This window comes from Salvia splendens, chromosome 20, assembly GCF_004379255.2.
Source record: "Salvia splendens isolate huo1 chromosome 20, SspV2, whole genome shotgun sequence".
In the NCBI taxonomy this organism is placed as follows: domain Eukaryota; kingdom Viridiplantae; phylum Streptophyta; class Magnoliopsida; order Lamiales; family Lamiaceae; genus Salvia; species Salvia splendens.
In genome coordinates, this window is record NC_056051.1 from 18,722,989 (window position 1) to 18,737,782 (window position 14,794).

General features: G+C 38.8%; 2 protein-coding genes across 3 annotated transcripts; both read right to left on the minus strand.

Annotated features, from left to right (window-relative positions):
• Window positions 1–95: 95 nt before the first annotated feature.
• Window positions 96–3,914, minus strand: LOC121780941. Of its 2 annotated transcripts, none has more exons than XM_042178603.1 (3): window positions 3,755–3,914; window positions 892–2,776; window positions 96–751 (listed from the first exon to the last, which is right to left on the minus strand). In XM_042178603.1, exons 2-3 carry the CDS (start codon window positions 2,749–2,751, stop codon window positions 425–427), a joined length of 2,187 nt encoding a protein of 728 aa, XP_042034537.1. In that variant the 5' UTR covers window positions 2,752–2,776; window positions 3,755–3,914; the 3' UTR covers window positions 96–424. The 2 variants fall into 2 exon arrangements, with proteins under 2 accessions (XP_042034537.1, XP_042034536.1); XM_042178602.1 differs by lacking the exon at window positions 3,755–3,914 and adding an exon at window positions 3,458–3,744.
• A 2,953-nt stretch (window positions 3,915–6,867) lies between these two features.
• Window positions 6,868–11,683, minus strand: LOC121783084. The gene is made up of 8 exons (XM_042181138.1): window positions 11,260–11,683; window positions 10,817–10,879; window positions 9,427–10,146; window positions 9,174–9,308; window positions 8,635–8,715; window positions 8,082–8,141; window positions 7,877–7,963; window positions 6,868–7,383 (listed from the first exon to the last, which is right to left on the minus strand). Exons 1-8 carry the CDS (start codon window positions 11,608–11,610, stop codon window positions 7,096–7,098), a joined length of 1,785 nt encoding a protein of 594 aa, XP_042037072.1. The 5' UTR covers window positions 11,611–11,683; the 3' UTR covers window positions 6,868–7,095.
• Between the last annotated feature and the right edge of the window lie 3,111 nt (window positions 11,684–14,794).

Here is a 14,794-nt window from a genome sequence, read left to right on the forward strand (position 1 = left end):
AAAGTAAACACATCCTAGGATCCTATTCCTAGCACCATATCTCATGAAACGAAACAAATTTCCAAGAGCTAAGAAATGTTAAAAAGAAAGAAAGATAGGAAACTAAAAGGGGTGTTTCATTTATTGTGTAGGTACATACAAATGAGGTAAGGTGGACAACATAAAAAATTTCTCTCCTACTTGACCTTCATGAAAAAAACTTCCCTTCACCACTAAACTACAACATTATAATTTAACCAAAGAATACAAATGACTCAAAATTTAACTCCTACTTTGCTCCCTCCCTATTCTCTACCAATATAAACAGTTTTGTATATTTCTTGAAAATTTTATCTATAAATGGACTCTAATTTTAACCAGGAACCACAGCTCCATTGAGGCGGACCTCTCCACGTTTATTCGTCTCGTGGCTTGTTGCACGAGCCTATACACGAGCAATTGGAGAGAACGGTGGATTCAGCACGAAGGATGGCAAGGCATCTTCCGTCTTGCCAGACTTGAACTTCTCCTCCTCTGATATTGTGTCTATCAGATGTTTCATCTCCTCTTCCGCGAATACCCTCAGAGAGTCGCTCTGCAGCATTTGCTCGCTCCTCTCCCGTCCAGCACCGGTGGAGGCTTCTGCAGCATGCAGAAGAGCAACACAGATGGAGAAAGCTTGCAGAGAGGACAACTGTGCATGGAAATCAACAACGTATTTCCCATCCTCGATTGCCCTCATTGTGAAAGCTGGTTCTTTATCTTTCCTTCCCTGCACACATGATTTAGGTATAGCCAAAGCATCACAACCATTGCTACTAGCAAATAATTTTCATGTACAAGTTTGAAAGAAACAACTCTTTCTTCAAAAACATGCGTTCCAACGACAGAATCTTCATAAATGAAGGTTACCTGAATAAAAAGTTGAGGTGGATGGTGAGTGTCAAAGAGGGGCTGGCCCTCGGCAATCTGAAGATTGGGGTTCCCACATACGTTGAGGGGGCACGCCATGTCCCATCCACCACAATCACACCCTCCGCCTAGCTTCCATCTATCAAGCAATGGCGTAGGGCCACGGCTTGGAGTAGTTGGCAAGCTGTGATTTCCTGCTGGGATCACAACGTGCAGCTTCCCGGGATTTGAATTGTTGGCTGAGTCCTCGTCATGCTCCTGCTCAAGCTGACAAAGATCTAGCAAGTTCAAGAGTGGCTTTTCCATCTGCCTATCCCCACTCTTGAATTTGAGACTCTCTCTCTTCTCAAATGGAACTTGCATAATGATCGCTGCGATTTCTAGCCCCGGATGCAGTTCAGTTGCTGCAACGGGCTGAGAAGATTCACAGTGACCACTGTCGCGTGAATTCTTGGATTTCCTTGTCTTGGCTGGTGTTTCATGCTTCTCGCCATCACACCGGGATGATACCTCATCAGAAACTATGGGTGGTTTAGTGAGATCGGGCGAGCAGCAAGAGCTATCTTGGGAGGAAACACTCTTTCTCAAATGGGAAACATCGTGCAACACAAACTCTGTGACCATGGAATCGTTATACGCTCCAGCACCTTTCAGTTCCGTGCATGTATAGCATGATACTAGCATTTGCCCGACAAGAGATGATTCTTTGATGCTTTCTCTCAATCCCCAAGCATTAGAACTACTCCTCCTTCTGTGATGAAGCGAGTGGAACGTGTAGGCCCAAGATAGAGGGTTATCCACCTTGCACATCTTTGCAATGTAGACATCTTCTGGTGAATTCACTGAGAACTCGAAGAACAGCATCCCTTGCTTCCATTCCATCTTGAGAAGGCCTCGAAGGTGTGCAGGAGTGAATGGGGGAAGTGAGTTATGAACGCCTTTCTTATGAAGCTGAGGGCTATTTCCAACTCCAAAACTGTGTACCTTGTCTGATATATCAGTCAGCAACGATCTACCAACGGTTTCGTTCCAATTCACACCATAGTCCCTCTTGTCAACTGCCTCAGACCTAGTTTCCTTGGTACAATTCAAAGGACTTCTAAGAGATTTGGATTTATCAAAATGATCAAACATTTTTAGGACAGGATGAAGCAGGCCCCTCGGACTGCTGGCTTTTGAGCCATCGGTATCTGAATGAGCAGGCGAATGAGGCAAAGCCAATTTCGCAGATAATGACTTGTGCAGATTGCCAACTGCCTTATCTATCCCTTGACATCTCTTATCATCATCCGTTTTATCAACTTCAAATTCAGATTGCTTATTGCTTTTACACAAGGACGAAGACTTCTTTAACGGTATTCTTTCATGAATAGGATCTAAAGACCGATGTATTGAGCTCCGAGAGTGCAACTCTTGCCGGTTCTTACAAGAGGAGCTACTAGTACTTTGTTCGGAGAGGGACATGCCCCGTTCTACTAAGGGACTTTCTTCATCCAAACTACACAAGGAATCAATGATTCCAACAGAGAATGCAGATGAACTCCCTCTAGAAAACTCAATCTTTTTCCTTGGAACAACATCATCATTTCTCCTCAGCAATCCCACTTCTTTGGAGCTCTGATAAACTGAGCCCCGCTTCAGCAGTTGATGACGACCTTCCCGATGGATTTTTGGGGCATCTCTACATGATGCACTACGGTAACGGTTAAACCCAATCTCAGTGAACTCTTCATTGAGGCTGAGCAGCTCATTCCCACACTTGAGCTTACTACTCGATTTCCTAGAACGACGCCGTGGAGCTGGAAGTACGGTAGTAGGACTCCCATCTACAACACAATATTTGTCGAAGTCTAATTCCATAGTCACTCATTCATAGATCCTCCTCCTGCAAAGCCACATTCACAAACTTGGATTGAACAACAAATGGAAAATAGCAACAATCATAAATCAAGAATTCTGCCACACAATGTCAATAATGCGTCTTGGAATGTAGAATTATCACAAAATAATTCACTTCCCCAACCATACAGTTTTTATCTTTTCTGACAAGATAAAACAAAACAGGCAACAGAGAAGCATGGATTAACTGATACCAACAGCTCGTCTCCACCAAAGATATCCCATTTCTTGATAAAAAAAATAATCAGAAATGAGATCTCTGAAAACAACACTACTAATAAGAAGTGAATCAAATACAACTAAAATCGAATTCTGAACCCCTCCCCTTTTTTCTGAAGTAGAAAAACACAAAAGCTACTAACAAACTTATAACAAAGAATCAAACATTTGCGGATCTCAAGATCTCACTCCACAATGTCAAATTAGTGCAAAACCTCAAAGATCCATTTTTTAAGACGCGTTATCTTTTCAAGAAGTTTTAAACCCATCAAAGATCCAATTTTTAACCCTCGACAAATCTGAAACTTTCTAATAGGGGAGCAAAATCTTACCATTCATGACACGGGAACTGATAATTAAGGAACTAAACAAAAGCACCATTACTATAAGCTTGCATATTATACCCAATATATGGATAAAAAAAATTCGAAGAAACAAAAGGCCATACCCCACTTGAGATCTCAAGCATTGAAGCTATAGAAAAACCCAAAGAAAGATGCTGTCTCATACATTCACAAAAGATAATGTAAAAAAGCAGCATTTGTTTAGCAACTTCGATACAAGAGTAGAGTTGTAAATATATCAGCTTTCACCAGTGAGATTTTTTATTCAATTAATTTTTGCCAAAGAATCAAGAAAAATTAGTGTAAATGGTGAATTCAGAAGAATCAATTGGAGCCACTGAAGTAGCCCACCAACAGTAAAGTTAAATGATAGGCACAAAAAAAAAAGTGAACATGCATGCCTTGTTTGTAGATGAAGGGATCTCTCTCTCTCTCTCTCTCTCTAATCACATGAACAGTTCAACATGGAGGGACATTACACAGAGCTGCAGAAGCCCAATTTAACTGTCCACTTCAAAAGCCAGTTTCTTTGACTCACCATTTGTGTGTTTGTGAGTGAGTGAATTTGTGTGACCATTTTTTGACGTTGCTTTTTAGGACACTGTTTTTGAGTACCTGCAAGATTGGTACCTCAGAAAAAGACGGAAATGCCCTTGTAGAACATCTATTTTTGTCTTCAATGAGGGGTATTTTGGGGTTTCTGTTGCTAGCTGGGGGCGTGGTCACAATAATTAAATGGGGAATCAATGGTGTTGGGAAACGCAGATTAAAATTTGTTTAATTAATGGCACTTATCGGTAATTAATGGTTTGATTAAAATATTGGAAGGGAATCCCTCTTCCTACATATATGTTCACCTCCCAATTCCCATAATTTCATTTTTAACTTTTCTTTTTTCTTGTGCATTTAATGGGTTTATTTGAATGCTCATTATGAGGAGGAGTGTAAAACTACAGTTAGAAAGGAGAAGTTTGAAACCCATTGAATCATAGACATAGTTAGATCAAACATTGATTATGAAAACGATAGTTGGTGTGCAGAGTTGGAAAAACGGTAGAAAAGTATTTATTTTCCTCAATTCATTTTGTAGGTTGAGATTTTAGCGTACCATCGTACTTGTTTTATTAATGAAAGCGGACCACTTCATATTCACGAATAATTCAAGAATTTGAAGGAATACTTGTACAATTTGCTGCAGTACATTTCCGCACGCCAAGGTTTATTTCAAGGGGGGAGATTTGGTACGTGTAAAAAAAGATGATCAACAACAAAGAGTAGCAATTTGATGTTAAATATACCTATATTTTTATTGATGGTGTTGATTAATATGCCAACAATTTGAATTACACTTTAGGTGCCCAGTAATAAATTTTATCAATACAACGATTAACCATACTTTCACAACAATAAATCGTAACACAATAATGAAACATATTCCGACACATCAAAGTACTTGAGCAGTTCATCTATGATACTCTAAAGTAAGTTAAGATACATACATATTCCTTTTTTCCATGCAAATTTCTTTCATGTGATATATGCAATAATATTTTTAGAAGTCTAATAATGGAGTATTATTTTTTATTTGATATATAATATACTATTAAATAATAATTTAAATTATGAGAATTATATGAAATTTAAAGTTTTGAAATATAGAAAAAAATGAGTCCAAAATCATATCAAAGTTTTGTCACAAGTTAATTGACTGAATTACTACTCTTAATTATCAAATGTAATTAAATTGGCATTGTCACGTGTCATGATCTCGCCCGCCCAAAATTCATATTCACGGCCTGAGATTTGGTCTTAGTTATACAATCGCAGAACTGCAAACAATGAACATTTTATATATATGACTCCCTCTGTCCCTCATTAATTGTCGATTTTTGTCATTTTCGTCCGTCCCCCATTAATTTTACACCTTCACCTTTTGTCATAAATGGTAATAGGTCTCACATTTCACTAACTTATTTCACTTACATTATTATAAAACTAATAAAGTGAGACTCATACATATTTTGAATCATAAAGTATTTTTTCACATAATTTTATCCAGTATTGATGTATAGTGTTATAAAGTTTTTAGTTTTGGTACAATTGCAGTTTGTTATATTTATTTTACCTGAATTCACGAAAAATTGATAATAAAATTGTATTATATCTTTAGATATATAAATTCATGTATATTTCTATATAAAATAAATTTGGTCAATATGATATCAACTTGACTAATATGTGAATGATAACAAGAAATAAATATTCTCTTATGGACTTAAAAAACTATGTAACTTCTATTCATTTATTTTTCTTATTACATAGACAATTTATCAAAATATTAAATAACACTCACTTCCAATATTCTTCTTTAACTGAAGTTTGCCATCATTTCCAATATTCTTGAAGTTTGAATTTGAGTTTTAGATTTAACTTTCCTTAGGAATCAAGGCCAATTTCATCAAGTTTCATAATGTAATAACACGTTATGCTTAGCTCGGCGGATAATTAGAATTTAATGTTAGAAGAAACTAAACTACTCTTAGTAAAAAAAATGTGTATATTACTAGTGGATTTATTTTGCTAGTATTACTCGCATATTAATGGCCAAACGTCTGCTAAAAAATTTAGCAGCATAATTCTTGTGGATCTGTGGTAAATAAAAAATTGTCGCAAAGTCATCAACTCCGATAATTTTGATTCATTTGAATTGATAGTAATGCAATTTTGAGATTGGAGTTGGTTTTTTTATAAACAAAATATAGTATTATATTATTCCAAAACATAAGTTACTAATTTTCTCGCCTTCATTGCTCTACAATTTTACTCTTAACATATGCATGTCAAACTAATGATCAAAACCTTTAAACGCATTTATATCTAACGACTATTATTAGCTGATAACAAATTTCATCAAATATACGTGCAGATCTTTTTATTTTCCAGTTTATACTAATCCAGAAATAATATCTAGAATTCATACATTTCGCCTTTTGGATCCATGTTCCACAAACGTTCTAGTACAAAATATATTTATCATGATTCATGACAAAAGTTTCAGAGTCAAAGCCATATGGAAATAGGAAATTGTATCTATAATTAACAAAATGAAAACACAACCTAAGGTTTAGGGTGATCACCATTAACTCTTTCAACCATCTTCTTCATCACACGCTCATTCTACCTTCATCTTTTTGGTGTGATTCCGATTGAATTATAACCTTTTAAAGAAAGTAGGTAAAGCTATAAAAATAGGTTGAAACTCAAATTTAATAGGTTGTACATAAAATAGGTTGGAATTACTTTTGCTGATGGGGATATTATTAAGGCTCACCAAAAGAGACTATATTACCGCTTGAATACAGTTCCAAGAAAAATGCTACTACTTCTTTCATTGCCATCACAAAATGCTATTACTAGAAATCAATTCTTTCATTGCCATAGCATATGGAAGCATTTCATGCCCCAACTTGGAAGCATTACAACTTGCAAAATAGGACAACAAACCAGTTCCATATGGCTAAAACTCGTCTCAAATATGATAGCATATGAAAGTGTAAATATCCGGTTAACAGTTAGCTTGTAACCTCACTGTCTCTACTGTTTTCTTCATCTAGATTACAAAGTTATCAGCAGTTAATAGGTACCACACTATGTTATAAATATATATACGCGCAACTAGACCATATACAAAAACCATGTAGGCCAAAACACTAGCGACCAGAGGATGTAAAACGGCATACATTTACTTGGCCTTGTTGGTCACCGGTCTTTCCTCCACCTGTATTTTGTTGAAAGATCGCTGCTTTTCCAACACTGGAACAACTGCTTCTGTGGTTTTCTTCGGCGCATCACTTGCTCCTTCCTCAGCTCCACGCGGACTAACCAAAGTCTTCTCGATATCTTCAAACTTGGCAGTAGCTAGTGGTGCAGTACCAACATCAGACTTGCCAGAACTAGGCCCTTCTATGGTCAATGTGGCTGCATCGTCTCTCGAAGCATACCAAGAGTTACCACAGGAAATGCATTCCAACTGAGGACACAGGATAAAGTTGAGATAGTTATGGCAGATGGACTGCTTAAATCAGAAAATTTCTAGCTAGCCTGTTTTTAGTTCTCTTTGTTGGTTGATTAATGATGAGCAGAATTTGTTTAAACCACACATGACACGACTTAATTCGAGAATGAATAAATGTTTAGGACAATCATGAAGCTGGCCAGTAATACAAATACCCATATACAATGTGTATAGACAATAAAAGAAATGGGAAAAGTTCCCATTTTTATGTATCATATTTTTTCTGGGGTTCATGGAAAGAAATGTTATCAATTCCAATTGCTAAAAGAACAATTGTAAGATAAATATCAGTCTATTAAATGCATAGTGAATAATGCATCACATGTCAATCATCTACATTCCTAAATCCCTATACTAGACGCTTCGAGTTCAGTCTATATCAAATTCACTTTCTACTACTGTCACATATTGATATTAGAGAATATAAGTTAAAAGCTAAGTTAAAAACCTGATAGCGGTCACCATGCCCAGTCTGAATAATATCTGTCAAGCCAACTTGTTTCGCTGAGCATCTTGTACAAGTAGCATCCGTCATCTGATCACAACAAACAAACACGAATCAAAATAGCGTAAAAGTCTTCAGAAAAAATATTATCTTTGCATTGCTAGTAAGAATGAATTTTAATCAACAGTCAATTAATAGGAGCAGGAACCTGTATGCGCCCTGTTTCCTCAGGCTCTCTCTTAGCTATTTCCTCTGCGGTTAACCCCTCCTGGGGAAAGTAGAAGTATGAGAACTTGAATTGCAATATTGCATATCTTGGCTTCACCAAATATGAGATGCTAGATCTTGCTATAGGTTTGCAGAATGCCCAATATGCTTGAAGCAATACAATTTCACTGAACATGCCAGAAATCAATTCAAATAGTTCCTCTCTTCTTTGGAGACAGGGGGGAGAGGACATCGAAGATGGTTCATATGTAAAATGCTTTAGTGAAGTGCTCCCTTAGTGTGTGTACATATAATCGACACATTCAACAGATGATAGTAGCAATAAAAGCAACCAATAAACAAGTATCCTAGTCAGAAAACTGTCAGTCATTTTCATAACAGCATAAAAGTAACAAAAAACAGCCAATAGTTGTTTGATATTCCAGCATCCACATTGGTGGACCATAAATCCAATGTAATCGAAGGGAGCAACAGACAGTACATGAAACAATAAATATTGAAAACATAACTCAAAGAGGGGTAAAGGCAAGAACCTTTAACTCATTAGGTGACATATTAAGTATTTGTGCAGGTTCCAACTCCTTGTTCAGAAGACGTCGTGCTAGTACAGCATTCTGTACATTTAATTAGCAATTTTAAAGAACAAACAAAAGACAATAAGAAGACTTGCATATACAATGAAACATAAGAAGAAATGAAATACATATCATCAGGATGTCTTATAAGCTTGTAGACTCTTTCCAGCCTGATAACACAAGACATCTGGTGGCTTACAACCCTATCATTTAGGAGCGATTTATAATTTCCCAGTATGAGTTGTTTAACAAGGTAAATAGATCATGACCCCTTGGAAAATAATGTTTCAATGAAATAAAATAAGGCATTACGATCTTTAACTTTAAGTTGTTCTTGGAAAAGTGAGAAGACTACAAAACTTATAAAATTAAGATAATGTATAGTTGCTTTTTATTGTTTTGAGCAGAGTATTATCATCAGAAACAAATCAAAACTTAGTATAGTGAGTTGTCTGAAAACTGCACGACCAAATGCATTATGAAAACTAGCAATGGACCTTAAGATTGAATGCTAATTGACGCATCTTTTGGTTATACTTCTGAAAATCTGCACAGAGTGCTTCATGTGCCGCTTTCTCAAGAGCAACCACAGACGCAACAGCAGCATCAGGCCAGTCAAATAATACATCACCCTACAGACATATAAAGAAGAGAAGATATCAAGGGATATTCCAATTAGTCAGGTCAACGTAATATGTGTTAGAAGAGCATTTGAGCAAATATTCACAATTCTGAAATAAATTTTGGAACCTTATTTGGGAATTCATTGCTCTGATCTGGGGCACCATTTTTCATCCCACCTTGTTCCTCATTGTTCTGCTTACAGTCCACTGGAGTGCACATGAACTGAATTGACTGAAGAAGTTTTTCCAGCCACCTATTACGCTGTGCTTCCCCAGTCAACATCTTAAGATTTAACAGAATGGTGTAATATTCTGTTGCACCAGCAGGGGTGCTTCCAGGAGTTTCTGCTTTGAGGGTAAATGATTTGTTTCCTTCATCCTCCCTGGAAACATCCAACGGTGAAACATTCTTCTTCCTTAAAAGACGCTTATTCTTAGTTTGGTCTTCTTGATCCATATTAGCATCATCAGGCTCAATGTCAGGTATTTCTCCAAGTCGCGCATAAGTTTTTTGAACAAGGAGGTCGATCTCATGTTGCTTGTTATCTTCATAGTCTTTATCAGTTAACTTAAAGAGCTTCCTCTGTTCAGTGTCGTATACCTTTTGCACAATGAAACCAGGGTGTTCTTTGCGGTCAGGGATTCGCTTATTTCGAGGAATGAAGTGCACAACACATTTGTGCATGACAGATTCTGCAGGCACTTCATCTCTGTGGAAGCTATAAAACAGTTCCCTAGTATCTCGTGATTGCCAATTTCCACCAGTTTTTTTTTCAGCCTCCTCTGGACGATAGAACCACTGCCCTGTAACCATCATACTCCTCCCATCCTGTTTTTGAGCAATATCCTGTAAACCAAAGCAAGAACTTTATACAAATACAACTGGCATAAAAAGGACAACACAAGAAGAAAACGGAAAATCTCATGTAATAAAAACAAGTTTCTGAAACAACGCAACGTGAATCACTTTAAGAAAATGAAGCAATAAACTAAAGAAGCCAATAAGATCGAAATGATTTTGGCAGTCTACTTGTTCTTCCAAGCGCAGGATAAACCCAAGAGATTGTGGGTTTTATCTATCAAGCAACAGAGATGTAGAGAACATGTCAGCTACCTGTACCAAATGAAATATACAAAGAGATCCTGCCACTTCAACTCACTTAAACCTTCAAATGCTCCTGGGAAGAAAATCATAATGGCCATTTATGGGAACTCAATTGTCTTTAAACTTCAAATAGGATATACTAAAAGACTATCATCAAAATCCAGAAGCAGTAATGAGTTATTTAAGTTGCTAAACTACACCAAGAGCCAAAACCTGGATCTGCCAATTCAAGTAACATCTTTAAATTATTGAGCAGGAATGAGAAAACATGTTTAAATTATTATATTGAACAGCACTCATCAAACATCATGAATTACTGAGCATTTCTAGTTTCTACACACCAGATAGTCATCAAAAGTTGTGTGTCTCCTTGTGTGCATGTGTGGGTGTGTCTAAGAGAAAGAGAGATCACCTTTATAATGGCAACGTAAGGCTTCTGATTTCCTTTCTCAGGGACCAAAAGCACCGGATCCTCCTAAAGATAATATACAAAAATGAACTTTGAATAAAAGAAGCACGAGGTTGAGTTGAGTTTTGTGTCATACAAAAGATTGACATCCAAACATATGGGTTAGGGTTTTACACATTTAGCACAAAGAGATCCATGTTTAATCTACCAGCAGAAATAATACTAAAACAGTTTTAACATTACACATGTATGCATTCTCTTCAACTCCTACCAAAGAACAGAAGATTGACGCAACCAAACACGGACTCAATTATGTTCCTTTTCCATCCTAATTACATAAGAAATTTATCGTGATGAGTTCTACCAAAAAAAGGAAATTACAAGCAACAAAAAGAAAGTAGTAGTGCAATTTCAAAATTGGCATGAAAAGCAAATATGAAACTCACCAGCTGATACTGAAAACCATCGTACTCGAAGGAGTCGAAGTGAGTCCGCCTCCCTCTCCCTTTGCCGGAGGACCTAATCGGCTCTCCCACCGGTATCGCCTCGAGTTCCTCCTGCTCCTCGTTCTCACTGGAGGGCTCCGGCTCAGGCATGTCGCTATTCTTCTTCTTCTTTTTCTTGTACTGCTCTCTCATCCTGGCCTCCTCAACTTCCTCCTCCTCCTCCTCGTCAAAAGGGAGGTGAAACTTCTTTCGCTTCCGAATATCGCCATTCGATCGGCGAGGCGGCAGTGCGGCGTCGGCGTCGTCGTCGTCGTCGTCGTCGCTAGTAGGCACCTGCCGTCGATTCCTCATTTGATTTGGGCGGAATTAAAGAGCCGTTTTTTTTTGCCGTATTCTATTCGGTTTTGTTTCGTTTGCTTCTGCCTTTTCTATATCTTATTCTACTTCTTTAGCGATTTAGTCAGAAAAGCAAGAAACGTGGTTGAAATTATTTCCAGGAAAATTTATATATAAATAAAAAAGGAGCTGATTTGTTATTCTCTAGTTGGACAATTACTAGGAAACTATCTCCTATTAGAGCATCTCCAATGGTCGGCGTCACCACCGGAGCGCCGATTTTTCGCCCACGCCGGTTTGACGCCGAACCATTGGAACCGGCGTGGGCGAAATCGGCGTCAAAATCGGCGTCGCCATGCCGATTCCCGCGCTGACGCCGGTTCCCACGCCGATCCTCACGGGCGCCATTGTGGCTCCCGGATCGGCGCCAAACCGGCGTCGGATTTAAATATTTTTTTTTTTTTTTTCGCAAAACACTATATATACGCGCGTTGAACCTCATTTTCATTCGCACCACTTGTTTTAACGAGTACTCTCTCTCTACCTTACTTTCTGTACAAGATCAATTTAAGAAATGAGTAATGCCGGTGGTAGTGGTGGGGATGCGGATGAGTACGAGCGTATGATGAACGAAGAGCTTGATGCCTATACGAGCCGTGAGGTTGATCGATGGATGCAGAGTTATATGCAGCCGGCGGCACCTCGCCCACGACCAGTTGTCCACCGTCGACAAGTGGTGCATCGTGATCATGACGCTGCACATCAGCGCCTGTTCACAGATTACTTCGCAGAGGAGCCGCGTTTTGACGCCAACCATTTCAGGCGTCGTTTTAGGATGAGGCGGGACTTATTTATGCGTATTGTTAACGAATTGGAGCAGCGATATCTGTATTTCCGCTTCAGGCACGATGCGGTTGGCAGACCCGGCCACACCCCTATTCAAAAGTGCACTGCGGCAATCAGGCAGTTGGCCTACGGCACCGCGGCAGACATGTGGGACGAATACCTCCACATCGGTGAGACGACTGCCATCGAATGTATGAAGTATTTCTGCCAGGGCGTGATCGAAGTATTCGGTGATCAGTATCTCCGAAAGCCTACCCCCGAAGATTGCCGGAATTTGCTGCGGATGCACGGGGATCAGCACGGGTTCCCGGGAATGCTAGGCAGCATAGATTGTATGCATTGGGAATGGAAGAACTGTCCCGCTGCCTGGAAGGGGTTTTACACGACCGGCTACAAGGGAAAAAATCCCACGATGATCCTCGAGGCCGTGGCTGATTACCGGTTGTGGATTTGGCATGCGTATTTTGGGATAGCCGGTTCGAACAACGACCTAAACGTCCTCAACTCGTCGCCCCTTTTCAACGAGCAGTGCCAGGGCGTCGGTCCGGCCATCAGTTTTGTCGCCAACGGCAACCAGCATGATATGGGCTACTACTTGGCGGATGGGATATACCCTAGGTGGCCCGTCTTTGTGAAGACGATCCGGTGCGCATCAGAGCCGAAGAAGGCCTACTTTGCGACGCGGCAGGAGTCGGCGCGAAAGGACGTGGAGCGCGCATTTGGTGTGCTTCAAGCTCGATGGGCTGCAGTTAAGGGACCAACGCGTTTGTGGCATGTCGACTGCATTGCTGATATAATGTATGCCTGTATTATCATGCACAACATGATCGTCGAAGATGAAGGTGTACAACTGACTGATTGGGCCACCGACGATAATGAAGCAGGTCCAAGCCACGGCGTCATCACCGCCAACGTACGAGGTGGGGGTACCGCACGATGAAGAAGCCCTCCTCCAAGCACATGCCGACATGCGTCAGACGGAGGCTCATATTCGACTGCAAAATGATTTAGTTGAAGAGTTGTGGGCGCTGAGGACTGCAAGGCGGTAGTTTTTATGCAAATTTATGTAATTTTTTAAATGTAATATTTTTAATTATTGTACTTTTTTTTATATTAATGTAATAAAAAAATTTTAATATTATTATTCGAATTTTCCGTATTTGTCTCGTAATTTAAATTCCGTATGTTGATACAAGTGTAAATTAAATTATATAATTGTTATTAGTGATGTGGATAGGTAGTGTGAAGGCTATTTGATGGCTATTTGATGTCCAGTTGATGTGGCAAGCTGATGTGGCAGGAGAATTGTAGTGCTGATGATGTGGCAGTGTGAAGGCTATTTGACGGCTATTTGACGTCCGTCAGCATTGGAGATGCTCTTAAGAAAGATATATTATATACTGTTTTCATCCATAAAAAATAGTCTCATATAAGAACGCAACAGGTATAATGAAAAATTGATAAAATAAAAATAAATAAAAATATGAGACGTAAGAAAGACTGAGAGAGAAACTTTTCATTTTATAAGTAGAGCTATTTTTCGTGGATACCAAAAAATAAAATTATTTTTTAGAGACAGAGAAAATATCATTTTTATTAAATCTTGTGCCCAAAAGAAATCAATTACTTATTACAAAACATGAAAGTATTACATCTTTTTTTTGGAAAAATTAACCTTGATGGTGTATTGAACCTATGGAGGCAAGTAGGGGTGGCAAATCGTGCGTGTTGGGTCGTTATCGTGTCGACACGATAACGACACGAACACGATAACAACAAACACGAACACGACCCGTTAAGAAAACCTCAAACACGAACACGAACACGACACGAAACCCTCAGACACGAACACGACACGAACACGACACGAACCCATTAACGACACGAACCAATTCGGGTCAACACGACACGATAACAACACGATAACGACTCGATAACAACACGACCTGATAACGGTTAAACCTATTAAAAATGAAAATAATAAGAATTAATAATATTAAAATATTGTTTGTTAACGGATAACACGAACACGACACGAACAGGTATTGTTAACGGATAACACGAACCCGACACGAACACGACACGAACACGACACGAAATTTTCGTGTCCTTAACGGGTCGACCCGATAAGGACACGAATCCAATAAGCTCTGACCCAAACCCATTATTTTCGTGCCGGCTCGTGTCGTGTTATCGTGTCGTGTCAAAAATTGTCAGCCCTAGAGGCAAGTATTCTAATACACCGAAATGGTGTGTTAGTTTTTCACGGTGAAACATAAACTTTTTGGCGGGATAAAATAACCTCCATGGTATTCAACATGAGGCAAGTATTTTAACCCATAAAAATGGTGGA

What these genes read in the sequence shown, in the direction of transcription:
- LOC121780941 (XM_042178603.1), bottom strand. Translation starts at nt 2,751, where the DNA reads ATGGAATTAGACTTCGACAAATATTGTGTTGTAGATGGGAGTCCTACT. An exon ending in CACCTCAACTTTTTATTCAG is followed by an intron (nt 752 to 891) that starts GTAACCTTCATT and finishes TCATGTGTGCAG; the next exon opens with GGAAGGAAAGATAAAGAACC.
- LOC121783084 (XM_042181138.1), bottom strand. Translation starts at nt 11,610, where the DNA reads ATGAGGAATCGACGGCAGGTGCCTACTAGCGACGACGACGACGACGAC. An exon ending in ATGGTTTTCAGTATCAGCTG is followed by an intron (nt 10,880 to 11,259) that starts GTGAGTTTCATA and finishes TATTATCTTTAG; the next exon opens with GAGGATCCGGTGCTTTTGGT. An exon ending in GCAATGAATTCCCAAATAAG is followed by an intron (nt 9,309 to 9,426) that starts GTTCCAAAATTT and finishes ATATGTCTGTAG; the next exon opens with GGTGATGTATTATTTGACTG.